At 49.4% G+C, this 21574-nt stretch overlaps 2 protein-coding genes across 9 annotated transcripts in view; one reads left to right on the forward strand and one right to left on the reverse strand.

The window, feature by feature from the left end:
* Positions 1-7257, reverse strand: part of LOC105485953 (LUC7 like) — a 45393-nt gene extending 38136 nt beyond the window's left edge. For 2 of the 4 annotated variants that reach the window (XM_071083760.1, XM_071083761.1), the window contains exons 1-2: positions 7086-7257; positions 5058-5152 (exon numbers count right to left, since the gene is read on the reverse strand). In XM_071083760.1, coding sequence (XP_070939861.1) covers positions 5058-5152; positions 7086-7146 — 156 coding nt within the window. In that variant the 5' untranslated portion in view covers positions 7147-7257. Of the gene's footprint in view, positions 1-5057; positions 6211-6509; positions 7025-7085 lie in introns of those variants that run through there. The other 2 variants (XM_071083763.1, XM_071083762.1) reach the window with 2 other exon arrangements.
* Positions 7258-13237: 5980 nt separating this feature from the next.
* The window catches only part of LOC105485922 (family with sequence similarity 234 member A), a 37163-nt gene continuing 28826 nt past the window's right edge, over positions 13238-21574 (forward strand). For 2 of the 5 annotated variants that reach the window (XM_071083770.1, XM_071083768.1), the window contains exons 1-2: positions 13241-13294; positions 15752-15842. The gene's annotated coding sequence lies outside the window, so the exon portion shown is untranslated. Of the gene's footprint in view, positions 13295-13525; positions 13665-15751; positions 15843-20775; positions 20886-21574 lie in introns of those variants that run through there. The other 3 variants (XM_011748550.3, XM_011748552.3, XM_011748549.3) reach the window with 3 other exon arrangements.

A 21574-nucleotide genomic window follows, 5' to 3' on the forward strand; every position in this document is an offset into this window, starting at 1 on the left:
CACTCTGTTTTTTCTTTTTTTTTTTAAGCAGAGTCTCACTCTGTCACCCAGGCTGCAGTGCAGTGGCACAATCTCAGCTCAATGCAACCTCCACCTCCCAGATTCAAGTGATTTTCCCGCCTCAGCCTCCCGAATAGCTGGGACTACAGGGGCACGCCACGACGCCCAGCTGATTTTTTTGTGTTTTTAGTAGAGATGGGTTTTCACCATGTTGGCCAGGCTGGTCTCAAACTCCTGACCTCAAGTGATCTGCCCACCTAGTCCTCCTGAAGTGCTGGGATTACAGGTATGAGCCACCGCACCTGGCCTCATTTACTCTTCTAAGCTCTGGTGTTTTCCTTTAAAATATATAGTTTCGGGTCGGGCGCAGTGGCTCATGCCTGTAATCCCAGCACTTTGGGAGGCCGAGGCGGGCAGATCATGAGGTCAGGAGATCCAGACCATCCTGGCTAACACGGTGAAACCCCGTCTCTACTAAAACTACAAAAAATTAGCTGGGTGTGGTAGTGCGCGCCTGTAGTCCCAGCTACGGAGGCTGAGGTGGGAGAATGGCGTGAAACCGGGAGATGGAGCTTGCAGTGAGCCAAGATTGCGCCACTGCACTACAGACTGGGCGACACAGCGAGACTCCATCTCAAAAAATATATATATAAACATATATATAGTTTTGGTGGATTACGAGGTCAGAAGATCGAGACCATACTGGCTAACAAGGTGAAACCCCGTCTCTACTAAAAATACAAAAAAAAAAAAATTAGCTGGGCGCAGTGGCGGGCGTCTGTAGTCCCAATTACTCGGGAGGCTAAGGCACGATAATGGTGTGAACCCGGGAGGCGGAGCTTGCACTGAGCCGACATCGCACCACTGCACTCCAGCCTGGGCGAAAGAGCGAGACTCCATCTCAAAAAACACATAAACAAAAAAATATACACATATAGTCTCCACAAACTAAGCATTGTAGCTGAAAAATGAATGCTAGCTATCAGAAAAAAATGCTTTAAACTAATCAAGGCTTTCTATTCAAAGACAAACTACCACCAAAGGAAGTAGACCCTAAAACCTTAAGTACAACAAAGTATTAAGTTCAAATTGATTTCCATTATAAAAACCTCAACTGTCAAGAAAGATATGATATTACAAATCCTCATGAGGCCGAGCACGGTGGCTCATGCCTGTAATCCCAGCACTCTGGGAGGCCACGGCGGACGGATCACCTCAGGTCAAGAATTTAAGACCAGCCTGGCCAACACAGTGAAACCCCATCTCTACTAAAAATACAAAAAATTAGCTGGACCCGGTGGCGGGCACCTGTAATCCCAGCTACTCACAAGGCTGAGGCAGGAGAGTTGCTTGAAACCAGGAGGCAGAGGTTGCAGTGAGCCAAGATCGCACCATGCACTCCAGCCTAGGCAACAGAGTGAGACTCTATCAAACAAACAAACAAAAACAAAAACCTCGGCCGGGCACGGTGGCTCAAGCCTGTAATCCCAGCACTTTGGGAGGCCGAGACGGGCGGATCACGAGGTCAGGAGTTCGAGGCCATCCTGGCTAACACGGTGAAACCCCGTCTCTACTAAAAAACACAAAAAACTAGCCGGGCGAGGTGGCGGGCGCCTGTAGTCCCAGCTGCTCGGGAGGCTGAGGCAGGAGAATGGCGTAAACCCAGCAGGTGGAGCTTCCAGTGAGCTGAGATCCGGCCACTGCACTCCAGCCTGGGCGACAGAGAGAGACTCCGTCTCAAAAAAAAAAAAAAAAAAGCAAGCAAAAAAAAAAAACCTCCCATGAAGCAAAATTCAGCACTTACTTTTCAATGTGAGAGCTCCCAAAACAGTCCCCGCTAAAGCACACTGAGGACAGGCTTGGGTTCTATGATTTTGGATGTACCTTTTTCAGCTTTGCCAAGGAGGCAGGGAAAAATACTACTGGCCATTCCCCTGGATGCCTAACATCAAGCAGAGCTGAGATATCACATTCATTAAGTCCTTCCACAATATTCCAAATGGCTGCTAAATCCAGTGTGTCAGGCCTTTTTCACTCAACAACCTGTGTTCTCTTCTGTACCTTCTATTGGTCTAACACTGCTGACCAGAAAGGGCACCAATGGTTCCAGAACCTTCAGAAAACACAGTTCTCGCCAGGCGCAATGTCTCATGCCTGTAATCCCAGCACTTTAAGAGGCCGAGGCGGGTAAATCACGAGGTTAGGAGTTCAAGACCAGCCTGGCCAATATGGTGAAACCCCGTCTCGACTAAAAATACAAAAATTAGCCAGGCGTGGTGTTGCACACCTGTATACCCAGCTACTCAGGAGGCTGAGGCAGAAGAATCGCTTAAACATGGGAGGCAGAGGTTGCAGTGAGCCAAGACCGAGCCACTGCACTTCAACCTGGGTAACAGAGCAAGACAGTGTCTCCAAAAAAAACAAAACAGTCAGGCATGGTGGCTAACACCTGTAATCCCAGTACTTTGGGCAGCCAAGCAGGTGGATCACAAGGTCAAGAGATCGAGATCATCCTGGTCAACATTGTGAAACCCCACTTCTACTAAAAATACAAAAATTAGCCGAGTGTGGCGGCACGTGCCTGTAACCTCAGCTACTCAGGAGGCTGAGGCAGGAAAATCGCTTGAACCCGGGAGGCGGAGGTTGCAATGAGTCAGGATTACTCCACTGCACTCCAGTCTGGCAGCAGAGTGATACTCCGTCTCAACAACAACAACAACAACAACAACAAAAAACCCAGCAAGGATCAATCTCTACAACAAACCCTATCTGAATTTCCAATCCTTATTCCAACTGACCATCAGCAGCCTCTGACATTTGTTCATTCACACCTGTGCAAGGCACTGTCTTCACATGCACACGGGTTTCCTGGGTTTCCTCCTCCCTCTCAGGATGCTTCTCCAACCCCTGCTGCTGAGCTGCCCCTGCCCAATTCCAAACACTGGAGTGACGGCCCTCGATCCATGGCTTCTTGGTTCTTACAGGCCTCCATAACCCCTGCCTCCCTCTCGCTGCTAATTCACGCCAGTCCAGAAACATCAGGGGTGTTCCTTCTGTTCCTCTGCACTCTCCACCCAGAGCACCAAATCCCCAAACTTTACACGTGTTCTTTCTCACCATTCAGGTCTCTGCTCACACGTCCCTGAGAGGCCTTTCCTCCTCCCCCAATCTACAACAGCTCATTATCTACTCATTTACTTATTCATCATGCATCCTCTCACCCCACTAGATGAGAGTAAAGACTTTATTGGCACACTATCTCCAGTGCCTGGCACAAAGTAGGTGTCCAATAAATATCTAGCGAATTCACCTATAACAAACAATAAACATTTGTGTGAAATACCCTCACTCTGGCGGAGCACGGTGGCTCACACCTGTAATCCCAGCACTTTGGGAGACCAAGGTGGGCAGATCACAAGGTCAGGAGTTCCAGACTAGCCTGGCCAATGTGGTGAAACCCCGTATGTACTGAAAATACAAAAATTAGCCGGGTGTGGTGGTGCATGCCTGTAATCCCAGCTACTTGGGAGGCTGAGGCAAGAGAATGGCTTGAACCCGGGAGGCAGAGGTTGCAGTGAGCCATGATCACGCCACTGCACTCCAGGCTGGGCAACAAGAGCAAACTCAAAAAAAAAAAAAGAAGAATGAGAAATCCTCTCACTGAGATTTTTCTCACCAGTATTCCACAGCTACGCTACACACACGGGGTCTGGCCGAGGAAAACATGGTTGAAATCTTCCTGAGAGTACACAGCTATCTGCTCTGACTTCTTTCACTATGGGTTTATCAAGAATTCCAAGTTGAGCATCCTATGAAAACACCCTACAGTGAAACTGCGTTTGACGAGTGGAAATCATTAATCTGTATTGACCTCAGTACCCACAGTAATCTGCAGCAAACAGTAACGTTTTCCCAGCCCAGGCCAAACAGCAGACACCACCTAAGGAACAGAGGCACATGGTTTGGCATTCATTTTGCATTTGCTGTCAGAAAAGTCAGATTGAGAAGATTTAACACATCTGAGGGGTTTTCCAGAAGGTGCTTCTCCCTAATAAAAGCAATGATTGATTCATCATGAAGAAAACATCCTCTAACACATGCACATTTCATCCTTAAAATGAGAGAACAGTTTTTACCCTCTGTGAGGTAGCTGTGAAACCTTAGAATGGGGGTGGTCTCTACAGGACTCCTTTTGTCTCAGTGGCTGAATCACCACAGATAATCCTCCACTATTCAGTCTTTTCAAATTCTTACTTCGAATAAATGCACATTACACAAAGCTAGCATTTATCCGTTTTGTTCATCTGAAGTGACCTTAAAATTGCAGGGGTCTATATTCGTCACATAGCATGTTGATTTCTTGAAAGGGTGGCACAACACAAAACTACAAAATCAACGTATCCTCAACTGATTTTTTAAAAACCAAATAATCGGGGGAAGAAAATGTACCTTTGTAGATCAAAAGTCTTCCACACATTCAACTTGAGGTCAAACAAACAAACCCACGCAGAATCTTCAAAGAACTTCAGGCTGACCTAAAGCATATTTTTTGCTACAGCCAAATTAGAATACTTGCCCTATTTAGTTGTGAATATCGCAGTATAAATGACTTTACAAAAAAATCTGGTAATCTTACAGACAGAATTTTACAACAGTGAAATTTGTACCATAATATAAAATCCTACCAAATGAATAGAATCTATCATTTAAACGGCATCAGGGATTTCTGCCTGTTAAAAAGTGGAGGACTGAGCAAGGAGCAGTGGCTCATGCCTGTAGTCCCAGAAGCTCAAGAGGCTGAGGCGGGAGGATCACTGGAGCCCAGGAGTTCGAGGCTGCAGTGAGCTGTGACTACACCACTGCACTTCAGCCTGGGCAATACAGAGTAAGACTCCATCGCACGCATGCATGCATACATACAAGTGGAGGATTACCTGCTGTAATTTGGCCACTTAGAGAAAAAGAGACTTAAAACAAAATTCAACACAGAAAAACCATCACTGCCTAGCCAGCACTCATGTCAGAGTGTTCCATGAGGTCCCCCAAAATGCACCTACCGTCCCGGCGAGGATGTCATGTGGGCAGCAGTCCAGAAGGTGACTCTTGCAGACACGGTCATCTGTAAACTTGACCCTCTGTCTGGTTTCGTCTCCTGAAATTCATTTGTGGTTTTAAATAAGACAATATTATCACGTTAACCACAAGAAAACACTAGTGTAATGATTCACCTGGATCATTTGCAGTCTATCATTTCTGTGTTCTCCCCATCAAATACAATGAAAAGCTGATCTAAAGATATTTACACTGGAGTGGAATACACATTTTTTTGAGGCCAGTTATATCATGAAGAATCACACTTAATGAGATCTGACTCCATCAATGTACCAAAGAAGTCAAGGAGTCAGATGTAAGCAGCTGAGCACCAAAAGGCCATTGGCTCCACATATACATGTGGCAATGAGATTCCAAAACCCAAGCTAATCAGAGGTCCATGAACCACCAAGGGCGACTTATAGAGCTGGTAATTTCCACCAACAAAAGCTACTTATTAATCTTTTAGTTATGAACAAATGCAGAGGCAGTATTTTGCCCAAAACTGAATGAAGAAGAAAGCTTTCAAATGCTATCGAAGACTGTTAAATAATCTAGATCTATTTTTCCTATGCCCCTTTCGTCCCCACCCTTAAAAAAGAGAGTTGCTACCTGGGAGTCACTTTTAACAAGACAATACCAAAAAAAGCAAAAAGGAACTAGGTTAGTCAATACACACTGTGAGCTCCAACACATACTGTACCCATCTGCATTCTTCAAGACCTCAGCTGCAGAATTTTATGCCCGCTGTTGAAAAGTGTTAAAGGAAAAGTTTTCTTGCCCACACCTGCAGTAAGGAAGTCGGGGGAATGATACATAAAAGTAAAGGCAAAGTGGTATGTGACAAATTCTAAAGCTAGTCTGTGTATACAACACAGAGCTGTGCAACGCTAGAGGAGGAATATATTTTAGGATTTGCAAGCATCCAGGATTAATGTAGTGTCTTTTTATTGAAAATGTTTTCTTTCTAAACTACACTTTTAAAGTTACTTGTGAAAAAAAGCAAACACTTTTTTGTTATAACAGCTTAGAAATTGGTTGTGACTCACGGCTCGATGAACATGAGGCTTTCTGCAACTCCCTTGCAGATTGATGTAGGCAGGCAAAGATACACTGAACCTTTATAAATAAAATAGAGGGGCCACAATTGTTCAGTTTGTATGAAATAAAAATATGGGAAGCAATTCAAAAGCAACTCAATATACAAAGAAAGCTAAAAAGCACTTATTCACCTATGAAATAAAGTGCAAATAATCTGCACAGCCCTGAGAATGTGCCAGTGTGAACTTACAACTTCATTACTTCAGCAGAAAAGAAAACACAAACCACAGCAGGTATATAGTTTTGCGAAGATGCAACCGCTTTCTCCTGTGACAACCATCATGATCTTGAGCTCCTCCCTACACAGTACAACCTACCTAACCACTGCCAAGCGCTGGCTACACAGAGGCTCTCCCGTGTGCTGGGGGAAGGAGGCAGCTGGAAAAGTACTCGGCAGAAACCCACGTTAGAAAGGCTCAGTTTACGGCTCCCCTTGCAAGGGTACAGAACCAGAACGGGCCAGGGTTTCGAGGCCCATCCGGCTCCCTCGGGTGTAGCTTCTTCCCAAGGAGCCTCGGAGGAGTTCTGCCACCCGGCTGCCAGCGACCTGGAGCCCACGCTGATTCCAGCCCCTCGCCGACTCCACAGTTCGCGGAGGGGCACGGAGCCGCGGCGCCCGTCGGGGAGGAAGTAGCGGGACGGTAAACGGGAAGGAGGCTGAAGCCCCATCCGTGGCGCAGACTCCGAAAGAGGAGCCGGACCTGGACCCACGGCCGCCTCAGAGACCAACCGGCTTAGACAAAGGCCCGGCGCCTGCGGTCGGCGCGCGGCGGAGGAGGAGGGTGCCCCGCGCAAGCGCAGGCGCAGACGATGGCGGCCCCCGCCTCAGGCCGCCCGGCGGCCTCGCCTCACTCCCACCCCAGACCCTCGCCTGGTTGGCCGCTGTGACTCACCGTCCCGAGCCGTGCCCATGAGCTGGTCCAGCAGGGCCCGCATCTGCGCCTGGGCGGACATGGTAGCCGGCGGAGGCGGTGGGGAAGGCCGCGACGGCTTCTCTCAGGAAGGCAGCGGCAGCGGCGTCGACAAATGATGGTCGCGTCGGCCTCGAGCCCACTCGGCTCTTTCCCGCCGCGGGGGACGCCGGGAGGAAGTACGAAGGCGCCGGCGCACAGCCTGCTGGGAAATGTAGTTTCTAGGGTGGGTGCTTGGGGGAGACTGAGGTTCTGAGTGGTCTACGGAAGTTGTCCAAGGAAGGAACCAAAATCCCAACGCTGATTTTACTCTAGACCCCCAGGACCTCAAACGAGTCTCTACGGAGGGTAAACTACAATAATGTCAAATACAGTCTATCAAAAACAAGATAAATCCGTGCTTTTTCTAAGCTAGCCATGAAACCGTGAGCATATTTAGCTCCCCGACGCTCGTTTTTTTTATATCTGTGAAATGAGGATTCTAAAGGTGTCCCTCATATGATTTTTGTGAAAGTTAGATAAAGCATGGAATTTTACTTATTTTCATTTATTTATTTATTTTTGAGCAAGGGTCTTGCTCTGTTGCCCAGGCTGGAGTGCAGTGGCGCGATTACCGCTCACTGCAACCTCGACCTCCCAGGCTCCTTATCCTCCCTCCTCAGCCCGGCAAAGTATTGGGATTATAGGTGTGAACCACCATGTTTGGCCATCAGTTATGGCATTAATATTAGGTTCTATGATTAAAACCTCGTGGTCATCCTTCTGTGAGCTCATGGTCTACCGTCCCAGGGGCTAAAAACAGGTATGTCTCAGCAATTACTTTATGTGATAATAGAATTATAGCATGCACTTATGTGTGCATAGTCTGGCATAGACTTCTATTAAAACTTTTCTTATTTTTTATTATATTTTATTTATTTATTTATTTATTTTTGAGATGAAGTTTCGCTCTTGTTACCCAGGCTGGAGTGCAATGGCCTGATCTCGGCTCTGCCTCCCTCGTTCAAGCAATATCTGCTGCCTCTGCCTCCCTTGTAGCTGAGATTACAGGTATGTGCCACCACGCCCAGCTAATTTTGTATTTTTAGTAGAGACGGGGTTTCTCCATATTGGTCAGCCAGGTCTCGAACTCTCAACCTCAGGTGATGCACCCATCCCAGCCTCCCAAAGTGCTGGGATTACAGGCATAAGCCACCGCGCCTGGCCTTTATTTTTTATTTATTTATTTTTGGGATGGAGTCTCGCTCTGTCGCCCAGGGTGAAGTGCAGTGGTGCGATCTGGGGTCACTACAACCTCTGCCTCCTGGGTTCAAGCGATTCTCCTGCCTCAGTCTCCCCAGTAGCTAGGATTACAGACACCCGCCGTCATGCCCACCTAATTTTTTTTTTTTGTACTTTTGTAGAAACCGGGTTTTGCCATGTTGGCCAGGCTGGTCTTAAACTCCTGACCTCAGGTGATCCACCCACCTCGGCCTCCCAAAGTCCTGGGATTACAGCTGTGAACCACAACGCCAGGCCCCCGCTCTCTATTTAAAATAAATAAATAAATATAGGCCAGGTGTGGTGGCATTTGCCTCTAGTTCCAGCCACTCAGGAAGCTGAGGTTGGAGGACAGACTGAGCCTGGGTGGTTAAGGCTGCAGTGAGCTGTGATCACACCACTACACTGAAGCCTGGGCAAAAGAACGAGACCCTGTCTTGGCCAGGCACGGGGGCTCCCACCTGTAATCCCAGCAATTTAGGAGGCCAGAAAAAAAAAAAAAAAAAAAAAAAACAAGACCCTGTCTCAAAAATTGACTTAAAACTTAAAAAACAGGCCAGGCGGGGGGCAGTGGCTTATGCCTGTAATCCCAGCACTTTGGGAGGTCAAGGCGGGCGGATCACCTGAGGTCGGGAGTTTGAGGCCAGCCTGACCAACATGGAGAAGCCCTATCTCTACTAAAAATACAAAATTAGCCAGGCGTGGTGCCGCATACCTGTAATCCCAGCTACTCCGGAGGCTGAGGCAGGAGAATTGCTTGAACCTGGGAGGCAGAGGTTGCGGTGAGCCAAGATTGCATCATTGTACTCCAGCCTGGGCAACAAAAGCAAAACTCCATCTCAAAAAAAAAAGGCCGAGCACGGTGGCTCACGCCTGTAATCCCAGCACTTTGGGAGGCCAAGGTGGATGGATCATGAGGTCAGGACTTCAAGACCAGCCTGGCCAACATGGTGAGACCCTGTCTCTACTAAAAATAGAAAAAAACTAGCCGAGCGTGGTGGCACATACCTGTAGTCCCAGCTACTCGGGAGGCTGAGGCAGGAGAATCACTTGAACCCAGGAGGCAGAGGTTGCAGTGAGCCGAGATTGTGCCACTGCACTCCAGCCTGGGCAATAGAGGGAGACTCCATCTCAAAAAGAAGAAGAAGAAGAAGAAGAAAAAATAGGCCAGAAGTGGTCTATTTTGACATTCCACCTCAAAAAAATTAATTTAAAAATAAAATTTAAATTTACAAAAAATCATTTCACAAATGATAATTTAATGATTGCTGCCCTGGAAGGGGGAAAAAAAGACTTACTCTAAGAATACAACAAAGACTGTTGGTGGGCTAGAAGCATCAAAAGTCCAGACACGGTAAGACAAGTTTTGTTTTCATTTGTTTTGTTTTCAGACGGAGTCTCGCTCTGTCGCCCAGGCTGGAGTGCAGTGGTGCGATCTCAGCTCACTGCAAGCTCCGCCTCCCATGTTCAGGCCATTCTCCTGCCTCAGCCTCCTGAGTAGCTGGGACTACAGACGCCCGCCACCACGCCCAGCTAATTTTCTTGTATTTATAGTAGAGACCGGCTTTCACCATGTTAGCCAGGATCTTCTGACCTCGTGATCCGCCCACCTCGGCCTCCCCAAGTGCTGTGATAATAGGCATGAGCCACTGCGCCCGGCCGACAAGTTTTAAATAATGTTCTAAGGCATGATTTTGCTTCCAATTGGCCATTTGAACAAAGCAATTACATCATCTGAATTATGCACCTACCAAACTGCCAGTTACTAGAAATCAGACAACTGCCAGGCACAGTGGCTCATGCTTGGAATCCCAGCACTTTGGGAGGCCAAAGCAGGAGATCACTTGAGTCTAGGAGTTCAAGACCAGCCTAGGTAATATGGCAAAACTCCATTCTACAAAAAAGTAAAAAAATTAGCTGGGCATGGTGGCTTACACCTGTAGTCCCAGCTACCCCAGAGGCTGAGGTGAAAGGATCACCTGTGCCTGGGAAGCAGAGGTTGTAGTAAGCCGTGATCCTGCCACTGCACTTGAGTCTGAAGGACAGAGGGAGACCCCATTTTTTTTCTTTTTGAGACGGAGTTTCACTCTAGTTGCCCAGGCTGGAGTGCAATGGCAAGATCTCGGTTCGCCGCAACGTCTGCCTCCCTGGTTGAAGCAACTCTCCTGCCTCAGCCTCCCGAGTAGCTATTATTACAGGCATGCGACACCACATCCGGCTAATTTTGTATTTTTAGTAGAGACTGGGTTTCTACATGTTGGCCAGGCTGGTGTTGAACTCCCGACCTCAGGTGGTCCACCCCCCCCACCTCGGTCTCCCAAAATGCTGGGATTACAGGCATGAGCCACTGTGCCCGGCCTTTTTATTTTATTTTTTTTTTTGAGACAGGGTCTGGCTCTTCTCAGTTCACTGCAACCTCCGTTTCCCAGGTTCACGCCATTCTCCTGCCTCAGCCTCCCAAGTAGCTGGGACTACAGGCGCCCGCCACCACACCTGGCTAATTTTTTTTATTTTTAGTAGAGATGGGGTTTCACCGTGTTAGCCAGGATGGTCTCTATCTCCTGACCTCGTGATCCGCCCGCCTCAGCCTCCCAAAGTGCTGGGATTATAGGATTGACCCACCCCGCCCGGCTTTTTTTTTTTCCTTTTTGGAGATGGAGTCTCACTCGGTCGCCCAGGCTGGAGCGCAATGGCGCGATCTCGGCTCATTGCAACCTCCAAGTCCTGGGTTCAAGCGATTCTCCTGCCTCAGCCTCCCAAGTAGCTGGGACTACAAGCATGCACCACCATGCCTGGCTATTTTTTGTATTTTTAGTAGAGACGGGATTTCGCCATGCTGGCCAGGCTGGTCTCGATCTCTTGATCTCATGATCCACCTGCCTCGGCCCCCCGAAGTGCTGGGATTACAGGCATGAGCCACTGTGCCCAGCCAAAAAATTTTTTAAAAAATAAATAAAGATGCCAGTCTCACTATGTAGCCCAGGCTGGTCTCAAATTTCTGAGGTCAAGCAATCTTCCTCCTGCCTTGGCCTCCCAAAGCGCTGGGATTACAGGTATGAGTCACCATGCCTGGCCTAGAGTAATTTCTTTTTTTTTTTTTTTTTTCTCTTGAGACAGAGTTTTGCTCTGTCACCTAGGCTGGAGTGTAGTGGCATGATCTCAGCTCACCGCAACCTCTGCCTCCCGGGTTCAAGCAATTCTCCTGCCTCAGCCTCACCAAGTAGCTGGGATTACAGGTGCAGGCAACCATGCCCAGCTAATTTTTGTCTTTTTAGTAGGGAACAGTTTTTGCCATGTTGGCCAGGCTGACCTCAAACTCCTGACCTCAAGTGATTCGCCTGCCTCAGCCTCCCAAACTGCTGGGATTACATGCAAGAGCCACTGCGCCCGGCCCCAGAATAATTTTGTTTTGTTTTTTTTTTTTTTGAGACGGAGTCTCGCTCTGTCGCCCAGGCTGGAGTGCAGTGGCGCAATCTCGGCTCACTGCAAGCTTCGCCTCCCGGGTTCACGCCATTCTCTGGCCTCAGCCTCCCGAGTAGCTGGGACTACAGGCGCCCGCCACTGCGCCCGGCTAATTTTTTTCTATTTTTTTTAGTAGAGACGGGGTTTCACCATGGTCTCGATCTCCTGACCTTGTGATCCGCCCGCCTCGGCCTTCCAAAGTGCTGGGATTACAGGCGTGAGCCACCGCGCCCGGCCAGCCCAGAGTAATTTTGTTAGAGTCTCTCTCTCCCACAGTGTTTGACTGCTGATGTCTCTGCTCATTCGTTGGCTTTGTGGGATTTTTTAATTCTTGTTTTTATTTTTGAGTATGTCTTCCAAGGGGTCATTCCTAAATCAGCCTAGTCTACTGGACAACCAATGGTTGTTTACTTAGATTTTGGGGTCAAAACCCATAAAACAGGAATGTTTACAGCCTTGAAGAAGGATATGTGTATGGAATAAAAAATGCATTAAAATTTTAAGCTGTTTACAAGTCAGCCCCAACTTTTTCTTTCCACTGGGCCTTCTCTTGGGTGAACTTTTCCAGGTGCAACTCTTGTTCATGCAGAGACCTGTGAATGAACAAGACACATTACCTTTCCTCCACACATTGAACATAAAATGGGATAGGTAATTTACATACCCTCATCCAAAAATAGGGAAGATGGCCGGGCGCGATGGCTCACGCCTGTAATTCCAGCACTTTGGGAGGCCCAGGCGGGCGGATCACTTGAGTTCAGGTGAGACGAGACTGGGCAACACAGTGAGACCCCGTCTCTAAAAAACAGGAAAAATTCAGCCGGGCGTGGTGGCACCTGCCTGTAGTTCCAGCTACTCCGGAGGTGGAGGCGGAAGGCTTGCTGGAGCCGGAGTTCTTAGATACCCTGATCTGTGTGGTGATTCTAATCATCATGCCCAATATTGATCAACGTGGGGTGTCAGTACAACCACGTGACACTCCCAATTTGCCACAATATTTCAAGGTCGAAAATTCGCATCCCCGCTGCCAGCAATTCTCCTCGTGGTCAAAGAGGAGAAACGCTGGGAGCACCGGGAGGCAGGGGCGAGGCCGGCGATCGGCGATCGCGGGTCGACGTCGAGAAAGAAGGCGGGAAGAGGACACGGTGGGGAGAGGACGGAGAGGGGAGCGAGGACGCAGGAAGGACGCAGGGAAGGAGGGGAAAGAGGACGGAAAGGAGCAAGGACGGAGGGGGGGAAGGGAACGAAGAGGGGCGAGGACGTTCAGCATCCATTGCGACAGCGACAAACAGGACACTGCCAGGTTCCCGAAGGAGGCCGCGCCCACGATCCGCGTTGCTGAGCAACCGAAGCATGCCGGCGGGGCGGGGTCAGAGCCCGAGCATTTCCGGCCCCGCCCGCCCATTTGGTCGGAAGTGACGCCAGGGGGCGGGCCCGCGGCGCGGGCGGGTGAGAGGGCGCGGCGGCAGGTGAGTGAGCGCGGCCTCGTCCTCGCGCGTGCACGCCGCAGGGGTGCCGCAGGCCGCCCCTTCGCTCTGGGACGCGGTCCCCCTGCCTCGGCGACCCCGGCCCCCAAGTTCCCCAGTCCCTCGGCCCCTGGAGGACCCCGCCTGTGCTGCCGCCCAGCTCCTCCGCCTTCCCGAGTCGGGTGCGGGCCGGGAGGCTGCGGCGGGGCCCCAAGGCCTTCAGTGGGTCGGCCGCAGCGCCTCTGGAGGCTGATTCTCGGGTTTCCCCGGTTGCCGCAGCCTGGGCTTCAGTGGCGTTCAGAACAAACCCCATTGTTCCTCAAAGCGGGGTTTTACCTCCCGTTGGGGAGCTCCCCGCCGTGGCGCAGAGTAGGTGAGCCGGCCGTGGCCAGTTTCGCTCTTGGTGCCGCCCAGGTTGCTTGAGGGTGTTTTTTTATGGTAGAAGAATGTGGATGAGAAGCCTCACGGGAATCAGGGAGGTGTGTCCTCTCAGGACGCTGTCTGCAAGCTCGTGCGTCCGGCACCCCGGGAAGGCACCCCGGGAAAGCGCCCCGAGCGCAGCCGAGGTTGCTCGTCTGTGGGAGGGACTCAGGCCAAACACTGTGATTAGCGTTCCCCGACAGTTGTCAAGGAGAGAGATTGCCCATGGACAGACTGATAGGTTATCAGGGTAGGCGGTGTCGTTTACTCCCGGGTTCTAAACCTTGTGATTCCAGCTGAGGAGGCTGTGACGCGTTCCCTTCCATGTATTGGCTGCCGGTATCTTTCCAGCGCCAGCATCAGATGACACTACTTCTTTGATTGCAATTTCAATCTGCATTCAATTAGAGCAGAATAACTCTACAAATACTCTCCGAGTGTCTGCTGGGAGCCAGGGATAGTTCTAGGGGCTGAGGATATAGTACTCAACAAAAGAACTTCCTGTCCTCAAGGAGCTTCTATTCTACTGGAGGGTACAGGTAGTATATTAGATAAATAAAAAATGGAGCTTGCTGGGCCGGGCGCGGTGGCTCACGCCTGTCATCCCAGCACTTCGGAAGGCTGAGGCAGGCAGATCACCTGAGGTCCAAGAGTTAGAGACCAGCATGGCCATCATGGTGAAACCCCGTCTCTACTAAAAATAAAAAATTAGCCAGGCGTGGTGGCAGGCACTTGTAATCCCAGCTACTCGGGAGGTTGAGGGAGGAGAATTGCTTGAACCCGGGAGGCGGAGGTTGTAGTGAGCTGAGATCACCCCATTGCACTCCAGCCTGGTTGACAAGAGCAAGACTTCATCTCAAAAAAAAAAAAAAAAAAAAAAAAAAAGCTAAAGAGTAAGTGCAGATCAGGGGAGGAGGAAATAGAATGACCCTGGCCTCAAGTGGACAAGGATTTGGGCATTGTACCAGTTCTCTTAGTCCTTGCCATACTGATTGGGATGCTTTTGGCATAAAGCATCGAAAACATATTAAAACTAGTTCACGCTATGGAAGCATTCCATTCGCTTTTGCTCTGGGAAGTCCAAGGAACCAGAAGTAAGATGGGGTCAAGGGCTTGAATGAGATCATCAGGATTTAGAAATGGTGAAGGATTCCGTCTTTTTTTTTCCTTTTCTTTTTTTCTTTTTCTTCAGACGGAGTTTCACTCTTGTTGCCCAGGCTGGAGTGCAGTGGCAAGAGCTCAGCTCACTGCAACCTCTGTCTCCCGGGTTCAAGCGATTCTCCCCCCTCAGCCTCCCAAGTAGCTGGGATTACAGGTGCCCACCACCATGCCCAGCTAAATTTTTTTTTTTTTTGTATTTTAATAGAGACGGGGTTTCACCATGTGGGCCAGGCTGGTTTCAAACTCCTGACTGCAGGTGATCTGCCCGCCTCGACCTCCCAAAGTGTTCAGATTACAGGTGTGAGCCACCGCACCTGGCCCTCTTTTTTTCCTTTTGCTTCACCCTCCTGAGTCTGGAACTACAGGTATGTGCCACAACACCCATATTTATTTTTATTAAAAATTTGTTTTTGGCTGGACACGGTGGCTCATGCCTGTAATCCTAGCACTTTGGGAGGCTGGGGCTGGCAGATCATGAGGTCAAGAGATTGAGACCATCCTGTCTAACATGGTGAAACCCTGTCTCTACTAAAAATACAAAAATTAATTGGGCGTGGTGGCGCACACCTGTAGTCCCAGCTACTTGGGAGGCTGAGGCAGGAGAATCTCTTGAACCCAGGAGGCGGAGGTTGCATTGAGCCAAGATCGTGCCACTACACTCTGGTGACAGAGCGAGATTCTGTCTCAAAAAAAAAAAAAAAAAAAAAATTAAAATTTTTTGTAGGGATGGGGTCTCACTTTCTTTCCCAGTCTGGTCCTGAACTCCTGCGCCCAAGTGACCCTCCTTTGTTTGCCTCCTGAAGTGCTGAGATTATAAATGTGAGCCACGGCACCCAGCCTATTTGTTTATTTGTGTATTTTTTTTTTTTTAATATCTAGATGGGGTCTCACTGTGTTGCCCAGGCAGGTCTCAAACTCCTGGCTTCAAGCAGTCCTCCTGCCTTGGCCTTGCCAAGTGTTAGGATTACAGGTATGAGTCACCATGCCCACCCCTTCACTTTCTTTTCAGGCTCCTGCTTCCATTCTGCTGACTTGGAATGGTTTTCTGCTGCTTGTAACAACACAAAGTTTAATGGATTAAAGTGACAAATATTTATTATCCAACAGTTTCTGTGGGTCAGGAATTGATCAGTGGCTTATCTGGGTGATTATGACTTTGGGTCTCATGGAGTTGCAACCAAGATGTTGGCTGGGGCTGCAGGCGTCTAAAAACTTGATGGAGACTTTTCTGGTTTTTGTAGAGGTCGAAAATTTAAAAAGAACAAATAAAATAAAAACTGGACCAGGGCTGGAGGATCTGATTCCAAGGTGGCTTACTCACAAGGCTGGTGACTGGAAGCCTCAGTTCCCTCTTGGCTGGTAGCAGGAGCCCTCAGTTCCTTGCCTCATGGAGCTTTCCTTCGGGCCCATGTCCTCACATGGTAATTATCTTCCCTTAGAGCAGGTGACCTCAGAGTGAAAGTGGAAGGTTTCCACCACAATACTTGTTAATGAAATTCTTTTTTTTTTTTTTTTTGAGACGGAGTCTCGCTCTGTCACCCAGGCTGGAGTGCGGTGGCCGGATCTCTGCTCACTGCAAGCTCCGCCTCCCGGGTTTACGCCATTCTCCTGGCTCAGCCTCCCGAGTAGCTGGGACTACAGGCGCCCGCCACCTCGCCCGGCTGGTTTTTTGTACTTTTTAGTAGAGACGGGGTTTCACCGTGTTAGCCAGGATGGTCTCGATCTCCTGACCTCGTGATCCGCCCGTCTCGGCCTCCCAAAGTGCTGGGATTACAGGCTTGAGCCACTGCGCCCGGCCTCTTTTTTTTTTTTTTTTGAGATAGAGTCTCCCTCTGTCACCCAGGCTGGAGTGCAGTGACGTAATCTTGGCTCATTCCTTTTTTTTTTTAGTATTTTTTTTTTTTTTTTTGAGACGGAGTCTCGCTCTGTAGCCCAGCCTGGAGTGCAGTGGCTGGATCTCAGCTCACTGCAAGCTCCGCCTCCCGGGTTCACGACATTCTCTGGCCTCAGCCTCCCGAGTAGCTGGGACTACAGGCGCCCGCCACCTCGCCCGGCTAGTTTTTTTTTTTTGTATTTCTTAGTAGAGACGGGGTTTCACCGTGTTATCCAGGATGGTCTCGATCTCCTGACCTCGTGATCCACCCGTCTCGGCCTCCCAAAGTGCTGGGATTACAGGCTTGAGCCACCGCGCCCGGCCAGTCTTGGCTCATTCCTTGTCCTCGGTTCAGCTATTCTCTTGCCTCAGCCTCCTGAGGAGCCGGGACTACAAGCATGCACTACCACGCCCAGCTAATTTTTGTATTTTTAGTAAAGATGGGGTTTTACCATGTTGGCTGGGCTAGTCTCAAACTCCTGGCCTCAAGTAATCCTCCCGCCTTGGCCTCACAAAGTGCTAGGATTATAGATGTGAGCCATCGTGCCCGGCCTATTTCATTTATTTATTTATTTTGAGATAGATTCTCACTCTGTTGCCCAACTGGAGTGCAGTAGTTCCATCTCGGCTCACTGCAACCCCCACCTCCCAGGTTCAAGCGATTGTCCTGCCTCAGCCTCCCAAGTAGCTGAGATTACAGGCGTGCATCACCATGCCCGGCTGATTTTTGTATTTTTGGTAGAGGCAAGTTTTTGCCATGTTGGCCAGGCTGATCTGGAACTCCTGACCTCAGGTGATCTGCCCGCCTTGGTTTCCCAAAGTGCTGAAATTAGAAGCATGAGCCACCACCCCTGCCCCTGTCCCCCATCCAAACATTTTAAAACCACTATGCGACTTACCACTCCTGTGGGACAAGAGTGCCTAGTCCTGTGATTTCAGCTGGGGTTGTGGCCCTAATCTCTGGGAATCTGATTAATTAGCTAGGGCCAAGCCTAATTTATTAATGAATACATTAATAAATTACTCTTCTGGCCAGGCAAGGTGACTCACGCCTGTAATCCCAGTCTTTTGGGAGGCCGAGGGGGGCGGATCACCAGGTCAGGAGATCGAGACCATCCTGGCTAACATGGTGAAACCCCATCTCTACTAAAAATACAAAAAATTAGCCGGGTATGGTGACGAGCGCCTATAGTCCCAGCCACTTGGGAGGCTGAGGCAGGAGAATGGCGTGAACCTGGGAGGCAGAGCTTGCAGTGAGCCAAGATCATGCCATTGCACTCCAGCCTGAGCAATAGAGCGAGACTCTGTCTCAAAAAAACAAAAAAAGCCGACTGGGTGCGGTTGTTCACACCTACAATCCCAGCACTTTGGGAGGCCTAGGCGAGCAGATCAGGAGTTAAGGAGATCGAGACCCAAGACCATCCTGGCTAACACGGTGAAACCCCGTCTCTACTAAAAATACAAAAGTTAGCCGGGTGTTGGCTGGGCACGGTTACTTACGCCTGTAATCCCAGCACTTTGGGAGGCCAAGGTGGGTGGATCACCTGAGGTGAGGAGTTCGAGATCAGCCTAGGCAACACAGTAAAACCCTATCTCTACTAAAAATACAAAATTAGCCGGATATGGTGGCACATGCCTGTAGTCCCAGCTACTCAGGAGGCTGAGGCAGGAGAATGCAGTGAGCCGAGATAGCACCATTGCACTCTAGACTGGGCAACAGGAGTAAATCTCCGTCTCACCAAATTAAATAAATAAATAAATAAGCTGGGTGTGGTAGCTGGTGCCTGTAGTCCCAGCTACTCGTCAGGCTGAGATACAATGGCATGAACCCAGGAGGCGGAGTTTGCAGTGAGCTGAGATAGCACCACTGCACTCCAGCCTGGGCGACAGAGTGAGATTCCATCTCAAAAAAAACACCTGGGCCGGGCGCGGTGGCTCAAGCCTGTAATCCCAGCACTTTGGGAGGCCGAGACGGGCGGATCACGAGGTCGGGAGATCGAGACCATCCTGGCTAACACGGTGAAACCCCGTCTCTACTAAAAAAATACAAAAAACTAGCCGGGCGAGGTGGCGGGCGCCTGTAGTCCCAGCTACTCGGGAGGCTGAGGCAGGAGAATGGCGGGAACCCGGGAGGCAGAGCTTGCAGTGAGCTGAGATCCGGCCACTGCACTCCAGCCTGGGAGACAGAACGAGACTCCGTCTCAAAAAAAAAAAAAAAAAAAAAAAAAACACCTGGCCGGGCACGGTGGCTCAAGCCTGTAATCCCAGCACTTTGGGAGGCCGAGACAGGCGGATCACGAGGTCAGGAGATAGAGACCATCCTGGCTAACACGGTGAAACCCCGTCTCTAGTAAAAAATACAAAAAACTAGCCGGGCGAGGTGGCGGGCGCCTGTAGTCCCAGCTACTTGGGAGGCTGAGGCAGGAGAATGGTATAAACCCAGGAGGCGGAGCTTGCAGTGAGCTGAGATCGCGGCACTGCATTCCAGCCTGGGCGACAGAGCGAGACTCCATCTTAAAAAAAAAAAAACAAAAAAAAACCCTGGCCAGTCGCCATGGCTCATGCCTGTAATCTCAGCTCTTTGGGAGGCTGAGGTGGGTAGATCATGAGGTCAGGAGATCAAGGCCATCCTGGGTAATATAGTGAAACCCTATCTCTACTGAAAATCCAAAAAAAAAAAAAAAATTAACTGGGTGTCATGGCATGTGCCTGTAGTCCCAGCTACTCAGGAGGCTGAGGCAGGAGAATTGCTTGAACCCAGGAGGCAAAGGTTGTGGTGAGCCAAGTTCATGCCACTACACTCCAGCCTGGGCAACAGACCGAGACTACGTCTCAAAAATAAAAAAAAAACCCTACAAACTTGGTGAATTTTGTACCCACTTGTGCTTTGCAAAATTCTTCATGGGGCCGGGTGCGGTGGCTCACGCCTGTAATCCCAGCACTTTGGGAGGCCGAGGCAGGCGGATCACAAGGTCAGGAGATGGAGACCATCCTGGCTAACATGCTGAAACCCTGTCTCCACTAAAAGATACAAAAAATTAGCTGGGCATGGTGGTGGGCGCCTGTAGTCCCAGCTACTCGGGAGGCTGAGGCAGGAGAATCGCTTGAACCCAGGAGGTGGAGGTTGCAGTGAGCTGAGATTGCACTACTGCATTCCAGCCCGGGCGCCAGAGCAAGACTCTGTCTCGAGAAAAAATAAAAATAAATAAAAATTGGGCCGGGTGCAGTGGCTCATGCCTGTAATCCCAGCACTTTGGGAGGCCGAGGAGGATGGATCACAAGGTCAGGAGATTGAGACCATCCTGGCTAACTTGGTGAAACTCCGTCTCTACTGAAAATACAAAAAAATTAGCCGGACGTGGTGGCGGGCACCTGTAGTCCCAGCTACTTGGGAGGCTGAGGCAGAAGAATAGTGTGAACCCGGGAGGCAGAGCTTGCAGTGAGCTGAGATTGCGCCACTGCACTCCAGCCCGGGTGACAGAGACTCCGTCTCAAAAATAAATGAATAAATAAAATTAACGCTAATTTGTGGGGGAGTTGCAGGAAATCTACCTTGGAATTCAGGAGAAAGGCTTACCCCATGGTATTTTCTGGATAGACTACAAAACTTATTCTGTGTAATAGTTGCCCGTCAGCTGTTCGCCCTCAACTTATTTTTAGGAGGCATTGTGAGCCCTTCTCAAGTACTGTAAAAGTTTTTCAGTTGTGTAAAGGAAAGGAACTTGTGTTTGGGCTTTGGCGTGTTGACTGAAAGTGCTGTGATACTTTTGCCTTTGTCATGGAACCATGATCTTTAAAGTGGTTCTGGAAAAATGGTTATGGGCCTGTTCTTTGTCTTGAGATTATTCTTGGTGGAGAGAGAAATAGCCGCTTGCTGTAAACGGTTGGACACAGTAGCTGTCCTTGTCTGACATCTGCTTTGCTCAGCTGAAACATCTGCCTCATTGGCTACCGTGGGTGTCTCTGAAGCTCCATTGGCTACTGTGGGTGTCTCTGAGGCTCCTGTTGAATTGCTGTCAAATACCCGGAGTGTTCTTGGTGGTGACACAGCCACATTTTGCAAATACATTTCTTAAGTCGTTAGTGTGTATAGCAGCTGGATTTGGGGACAAGCATTTGGGCACACTTGCTCCAAGATTGGTGAGTGATTATGGATGATGAAGTCTGTGGGAAAATTCAGATGCTGAAGCAGAGAGAATGATTGTGAGTTATCTTACTTGTCTTTTAAATTCTCTCTCATCCGTTTGACTCGGGACACAGTAGACGTCTTCCTGGCCTTAAATAAATAGCTTTCTTTCTGCCAGGTGAGAGAGGTATGATGAGTGCTTTGAAAGAAAAATACTGAGTTTTCTGGGGTGGAATGTAGTTAACCAGGGTCAGCAGGGGTCACCCCAAACTTGTTTAAGGCGTGAGCCACTGCACCTGGGCCTTTTTTTTTTTTTTTCTTCTTTTTGAGGCAGAGTCTTGTTCTTGTTGCCCAGGCTGGAGTACAACGGTGCGATCTCAGCTCACTGCAACCTCTGCCTCCTGGGTTCAAGCGATTCTCCTGCTTCATCCTCCCTCGTAGCTGGGATTATAGGCATGCGCCACATGCCAGCTAATTTTTGTATTTTTAGTAGAGACGGGGTTTCACCGTGTTGGCCAGGTTGGTCTCGAACTCCTGACCTCAAGTGTTCTGGCTGCCTTGGCCTCCTAGAGTGCTGGAATTACAGTTGTGAGCTACCACACCCAGCTGGGGGCTTATTATTATTTTTTTTTAATCCATTGACAAAATCCTTCCAATTTCTGTTTCTTTTTCCTTTTTTTTTTTTTTTTTTTGAGACAGAGTC

This window comes from Macaca nemestrina, chromosome 18, assembly GCF_043159975.1.
Source record: "Macaca nemestrina isolate mMacNem1 chromosome 18, mMacNem.hap1, whole genome shotgun sequence".
Taxonomy (NCBI): domain Eukaryota; kingdom Metazoa; phylum Chordata; class Mammalia; order Primates; family Cercopithecidae; genus Macaca; species Macaca nemestrina.